This window comes from Brachyistius frenatus, unplaced genomic scaffold (genome assembly GCF_029030835.1).
Source record: "Brachyistius frenatus isolate BFR_SWC_R1_liver_20210118 unplaced genomic scaffold, ASM2903083v1 Contig_446, whole genome shotgun sequence".
NCBI classification, from domain to species: Eukaryota; Metazoa; Chordata; class Actinopteri; family Embiotocidae; genus Brachyistius; species Brachyistius frenatus.
In genome coordinates, this window is record NW_027211045.1 from 48089 (window position 1) to 55000 (window position 6912).

Here is a 6912-nt window from a genome sequence, read left to right on the forward strand (position 1 = left end):
CTCCCCGACACACCGGAACAGCAGGACGGATAGAGGACTGCTCACACACGTTACATTAGACATTCCACACACACTCTAACACACGGTTCACACCGTGTTTAGTTGTGAAGCCGTTTGATTAAAAGCTTCAAAGGGGTCCGAGTGTTTTCAAGACAGGCAGCTGTAGAGACAGCCGTATGAGCTTCGGGGTCCTGATTCATTGTTGAAGTGAGTGAATGGTTTGTTTGCTACTAGCTACTCTTAGATGTTAGCTGCTGATACTTCAAAGCGATTCTGGTTCTATTTTACATTCTTTATTCTTTATTCTGAAAAACGACTCCTTTTTTAACATTTTAATCTGCGTCACCGGAGCTGAAAACGGAGGCAGGTGAGCTCATGTTAGCGGCTAACTCTGTAGTTCAACCACTGCTAACTAACCACCGCTAATTAACCACTGCTAACTAACCACTTCAATCCAGAGTTCTTTAAATACAGTGAAAGTAGAACTGCTGGTTAGTAGATTGAAACCTGAATGAAGTCATGAATGTTTCAGGTGAAGTTTTAAACCTGTTTATGTTGCAGACTGTAGGGGGCGCTGTGTGATGTCTGGGTTAGAGGTTAGAGGTCAGAGGTTAAGAGTTAGAGTTTAAGGGTTAAGGGTTAGAGGTTAAGGGTTAGGGTTTAAGGGTTAGAGGTTAGGGGTTAAGGGTTAGAGTTTAGGGGTTAAGAGTTAGAGGTTAAGGGTTAAGGGTTAGAGTTTAGGGGTTAAGGGTTAGAGTTTAGGGGTTAGGGTTAAGGGTTAGAGTTTAGGAGTTAAGGGTTAGAGTTTAGGGGTTAAGGGTTAGAGGTTAGGGGTTAAGGGTTAGAGTTTAGGGGTTAAGGGTTAGAGGTTAAGGGTTAGAGGTTTAAGGGTTAGAGTTTAGGGGTTAAGGGTTAGAGGTTAAGGGTTAGAGTTTAGGAGTTAAGGGTTAGAGTTTAGGGGTTAAGGGTTAGAGGTTAAGGGTTAGAGTTTAGGAGTTAAGGGTTAGAGTTTAGGGGTTAAGGGTTAGAGGTTAAGGGTTAGAGGTTTAAGGGTTAGAGTTTAGGGGTTAAGGGTTAGAGGTTAAGGGTTTAGGGGTTAAGGGTTAGAGGTTAAAGGTTAGAGGTTAAGGGTTAGAGGTTAACAGGGGTCAACATTTCCCTCTGCTGCGTGGATGCAAGTTGATCATTAATCTAAAGTGTGTCAAACAAAGGCAGCTCTCACAGATTGAACAAGCTGTGATTGAAGCACCTGATCAATAAACTGATGAAGTGTGTGTCTGTTGTCAGGTGAGGCGCCCACCTGTCCTCCCGCTTCTTCTTCTGTGGTGGAATCATGGAGCTGGCCTACGTGTGTGAGTGGGAGAAACGTCCGAAGAGCACTCACTGCCCCTCCATCCCCCTGGTCTGCTGCTGGTCCTGTAGGAACCTGGTGGCCTTCAGCACCGACCTGAAGAACGAGGACGAGGACAAAGGTAGAGAGAGAGAGACACACACACACTCACTCACTCACTCACTCACTCACACACCTGAGCAGTGAGTTTCTGTTTCAGATGTCAGCCACATGATCCACATCATTGACACCGAGCACCCCTGGGACGTTTACTCCATCAACTCTGGACACTCTGAGGTCATTTCCTGTCTGGAGTGGGACCAATCAGGTGAGGTTCACACCTGGATGTGGTTCCTGTGACTTACCTGTTTCACTGAATGCTAACATGTCGTTGTGACGGTTGTCGTTAGGCTCGAGGCTGCTGTCTGCGGATGGAGACGGGCAGATCAAATGTTGGTCGATGTCGGACCATCTGGTGAACAGCTGGGAGAGTTTCCTGTCCAGCTCTTTGGACGGAGATCCAATCGTAGCTCTGAGCTGGTTGCACAATGGAGTGAAGCTGGCGCTGCACGTTGAGATGGTGGGTTCATCATCGTGGGTGACCAGATGACCAGGTGACCAGTACCTCATCTCTCCTCCCTTCTTCTCCTCTCAGTCAGGGTCTACAAACTTCGGGGAGAAGTTCTCTCGGGTGAAGTTCTCTCCGTCTCTGACCCTGTTCGGGGGGAAGCCGATGGAGGGCTGGCTGGCGGTGACGGTGAGCGGGTTGGTCACCGTGTCGCTGCTGAAGCCGGGCGGCGCGCTGCTGACGGCCAGCGAGAGTCTGTGCCGGCTGAGGGGACGCGTGGCGTTGGCCGACATCGCCTTCACCGGAGGAGGGAACATCGTGGTGGCGGCCACCGACGGCAGCAGTTCCTCCCCCGTCCAGTTCTACAAGGTCAGAACCAGAAGAACCAGCGGGGAACCTGGCCTTCATGGTGACCTCTGACCTTTCCATTCTCTCTCCGTGTTCAGGTGGTCGTCAGCGTGGTGAGTGAGAAGTGTCGCATCGACACCGAGCTCTTACCGTCTCTGTTCCTACGCTGCACCACCGACCCGCTACGCAGGGAGAAGTACCCGGCCGTCACGCACCTCAAGTTCCTCACCAGAGAGAACTCTGAACAGGTACCAGAACTCTGAACAGGTACCAGAACTCTGAACAGGTTTTTCTATGTTGAGGTGTGACGTGTGTGTGTGTGTGTGTGTGTGTGTTCCAGGTCCTGTTGTGTGCGTCCAATCAGAGCGGCAGCATTGTGGAGTGTTGGTCTCTGAGGAAAGAGGGACTTCCTGTCAACAACATCTTCCAGCACCGATCACCTGTCGGTGAGAAACCCAAACCAGTTCACCTGGTCTGAAGGTGACCTCTGACCTCCTGTCTCTGACCTCTGACCCCTGACCTATGTACAGTCGGTGAGAAGCAGCCGACTATCCTGAAGTGGAGGATCCTGACGACCACCAACGATCTGGAGCGAGTGTCGGCGGTTGCTCTGCCCAAACTGCCCATTTCCATCTCCAACACTGACCTGAAGGTGGCGTCAGACACCAAGTTCTGCCCCGGACTCGGTGAGCAGAACACAGGAGAACTTTTGGAACCTGATCTGTGTCTGAATGTTAAAGATAGTTTATGAAACCTGCTCTGAAAGCTGATTTAAGTCCTGAACTAAGTGGTTGAACTCAGAGGAAACAGAATGTCTTCACAGTGACACCGCAGGTGGTCCAGGTGCTGCACCTTTAAGTTCAGTTGACCAGGTAGCGTTAACCGGGTAGAGTTAACCAGGTAGGTTTAAACAGGTAGAATTAAACAGGTAGAGTTAACCAGGTAGGTTTAACCAGGTAGAGTTAAACAGGTAGATTCCATCAGCTGGACCTTCTAACGTTCTGGACCACGTGCCCCCGGTCTCAGGTCTGGCTCTGGCCTTCCATGACGGCAGTATTCAGATCCTCCACCGTCTGTCCCTCCACACGATGGGCGTTTTCTACGGCTCCTCCTCCTCCTCCTCCGCCCAACGGCCCGGAGATGAGTCCGCCATCAAACGCCAAAGAACCACAGGCCCCGCCCTCCACTTCAAGGCCCTGCAGTTCTCATGGACCTCATTGGCTCTGGCTGGAGTGGACAACCACGGCAAGGTGAGGACACGCATCTGGACACACACACACCTGCACACACACACACACCTGGACACACACCGGCAAACACACCTGGAACCACACCTGGACACACACTTCACATCAGTTATTGATCAGCTGATCGATGAACCTGAACCAGATGAGACTCCTAGTGTCCTCCTCAGCTCCACATGCTGCGGGTGTCGCCCTCTATGGGTCAGGTGCTGGAGATGAACACGACGCTGCGCCACCTGCTGTTCCTGCTGGAGTACTGCATGGTGACGGGGTACGACTGGTGGGATGTGCTGCTGCACGTGCAGCCCAGCATGGTGCACAACCTGGTGGAGAAGCTGCACGAGGAGTACATGAGGCAGAACCAGGCGCTGCAGCAGGTGAGCAAGGCATGCTGGGAAAAGTAGTCACAGAGAACACAAAGAAAAACCCGCCCTCCTGAACCCTCATTAGTATTATTGATTAATGTGATCACATCGTCATCATCTTCATTTCCTGGTTTATTGATCGAAGACTTTGGAGCTCAATGACCAAAATCTTTTCTGTAAACACTTCGGTGTTTCAAACTGTCATTAATGATTAAATATACATCATTATTAATAATTATGTATGTGATTAAATTGTTTAATTTAAAGGCAAACAAAACATCACTGAAGGCCACAACAATGGTGAAACAAACACTTCAGCTGCTTTCACCATCACATGCCAGCTGACAACTTTAGTAACTGACACTTCATCTGTTAATGGTTCACTTCATCTGTAACGGTTCACTTCACTTGATTCACTTCATCTGTAACGCTTCATTTCACTTCATCTGTAACACTTCACTTGATTCACTTCATCTGTAACGCTTCACTTCATTCACTTCATCTGTTAGCGCTTCACTTCATCTCTTAATGGTCCACTTCATCTGTTAATGATTCGGTTCACTTCATCTGTCTTCTATATTTCAGCATTGTCAGACACTTCAGCTGCTTTCATCTCCTGATTCAGAACTTCGAGTTTATTGACAGAGTCAACAGTCATAGAATATTTCAGTTGCTTTCAGCTCGACACCTCAACTTATTTATTCTTAATCATTTAAACATTTTTTACTGCTTATGTACTAATGGACTCATTAACTGCTAACGTTTCAGCTGTCCTGATGTTTCAGGTGACACTTCATTTACTTTGTGTTTACATACAAACTGACACTAAAACTTTCAGCTCTGAAGTTTAAACTGTTGAAGTGAGTCTTCAACTGACTTTAGGAAACACACTTCAACTTCCTGCTCATCTGACATTTCCACTGCTTTTACCTCTTGACATTTAAACATAATAAAGTTTCAGCAGTCTTCCGGTGACACTTCAACTTCTTGACTTAGTTCCAGTTTCCTTGATGTTCTCAGCAGCACCAGCAGGAAACCACACTTCCCATGATGCCTCTGTGCGGGGGTCTGACAGCAGAGTCTCCTACGTTTCAGGTTCTGGCGACTCGTATCGTGGCGGTGAAGGCGTCTCTCTGTAAACTCTCCACGGCGACGGCAGCGCGAGCCTGCGACTTCCACGCCAAACTGCTGCTGATCGCCATCAGCTCCACTTTGAAGTCTCTGCTGAGGCCGCACGTCCTCAACACACCTGACAAGAGTCCAGGTGACCGCCTCACCGAGATCTGTGCTAAGAACACGGACACAGGTGAGACCACAGCATCATCACGTGTTAGTCAGCTGATGGACAGGACTGATCAACAACTGTTTCAACAGATATTGATAAGGTGATGATCAATCTGAAGACGGAGGAGTTCGTGTTGGACGGCCCCCCCCTTCAGTCCCTGCAGCAGCTGATCCAATGGGTGGGAGACTTTGTCCTCTACCTGCTGGCCAACCTGCCCAACCAGGTGAGCTAACGGGACAGCAGGCGATGACAACTAATTGGCAGGAGTCCATCAGGGGACTATAGGTGGGGGACACAACAAAGAGACACGAAACCACCACAAAGAGACACGAAACCACCACAAAGAGACACAAAACAACCACAAAGACACAAAACAACCACAAAGCGACACAAAACAACCACAAAGACACAAAACAACCACAAAGAGATACAAAAAAACCACAGAGGCACAAAAAAAACACTGAGGCACAAAACAACCACAAAGAGACACAAAACAACCACAAAGACAAAAAACAACCACAAAGAGACACAAAACAACCACAAAGAGGCACAAAACAACCACAAAGAGATCACATTAGGCCTGTTTGTCCTGCAGGGCTCCATGGTCCGGCCAGGATTCGGCTTCATGAGGGACGGGGCGTCTCTGGGGATGCTGAGGGAGATGCTGGTGATGATCAGGATCTGGGGTCTGCTGAAGCCCGGCTGTCTGCCCACCTTCACCGCCACCTCAGACAACCAGGACAGCATGCAGCTGCTGTTCAGACTGCTCACCAAGCTGTGGCTCTGCTGTAAGAACCATGTTACTGGTCCACTGGGACAGGACCCTCAGGAGTCCAACCGCTATGATCAGTCTCTAGACTGTAGACTGTAGACTGTAGTCTGTAGTCTGTAGTCTGTAGTCTGTAGACGGTAGTCTGTAGACCGTAGACTGTAGTCTGTAGTCTGTAGACGGTAGTCTGTAGTCTGTAGACAGTAGACTGTAGACTGTAGTCTGTAGACTGTAGTCTGTAGACCGTAGACTGTCTGTGGTCTGTAGACTGTAGACTGTAGTCTGTAGACTGTAGTCTATAGATTGTAGATTGGAATTTGTAGACCGTAGACTGTCTGTGGTCTGTAGACTGTAGACTGTCGTCTGTAGACTGTAGTCTATAGATTGTAGATTGGAGTTTGTACGCTGCTTTAAAACATGTTGTAACATGGTGCTGTCCTGCAGCACTGCAGTCACATCAAACAGACATCAAACAGCTGATACTGACTTCCTGCTTCCTGTTGGTCAGCCCGGGACGACGGCCCCCCCCAGGACCCTGATGAGAGCCTGATAGACGAGTGCTGCCTGCTGCCCAGTCAGCTGCTGGTTCCCAGCATGGACTGGCTGCCTGTCAACGACGGTGTCATCGTCAAGCTGCAGGGGAAACACCCGCTCAGGCTGCAGTTTGGAAAAGCTTCCTCTCTCCCTGGAGCAGGAAGCACCGCCCCCCTGGAGGTCTTCACAAGGTAACACACCTGGCCCCGGCCCTGTTTTTGCTGATTTGCTGTGTTTGCAGATGAACAGTGTGTGTGTGTGTGTGTGTGTGTGTGTGTGTGTGTGTGTGTGTGTGTGTGTGTGTGTGTGTGTGTGTGTGTGTGTGTGTGTGTGTGTGTGTGTGTGTGTGTGTGTGTGTGTGTGTGTGTGTGTGTGTGTGTGTGTGTGTGTGTGTGTGTGTGTGTGTGTGTGTGTGTGTGTGTGTGTGTGTGTGTAGGAGTCCCAGCTCTCAGAAGATGGATAACCTGCG

The 6912-nt window shown here is 49.3% G+C and overlaps 1 protein-coding gene across 3 annotated transcripts in view; it reads left to right on the top strand.

Annotated features, from left to right (window-relative positions):
* The first annotated feature begins 65 nt into the window (after positions 1 to 65).
* med16 (mediator complex subunit 16) overlaps positions 66 to 6912 on the top strand; it is a 7637-nt gene continuing 790 nt past the window's right edge. Inside the window, exons 1-15 of one of the 3 annotated variants that reach the window (XM_069725758.1) lie at positions 66 to 207; positions 1288 to 1472; positions 1551 to 1658; positions 1741 to 1910; positions 1986 to 2267; positions 2345 to 2494; positions 2587 to 2692; positions 2777 to 2932; positions 3273 to 3496; positions 3661 to 3867; positions 4951 to 5161; positions 5230 to 5363; positions 5736 to 5928; positions 6418 to 6634; positions 6880 to 6912. The exon at positions 6880 to 6912 is cut by the window's right edge and continues 51 nt beyond it. In XM_069725758.1, the coding sequence (XP_069581859.1) occupies positions 1334 to 1472; positions 1551 to 1658; positions 1741 to 1910; positions 1986 to 2267; positions 2345 to 2494; positions 2587 to 2692; positions 2777 to 2932; positions 3273 to 3496; positions 3661 to 3867; positions 4951 to 5161; positions 5230 to 5363; positions 5736 to 5928; positions 6418 to 6634; positions 6880 to 6912 (2330 nt within the window). In that variant the 5' untranslated portion in view covers positions 66 to 207; positions 1288 to 1333. The other 2 variants (XM_069725757.1, XM_069725760.1) reach the window with 2 other exon arrangements.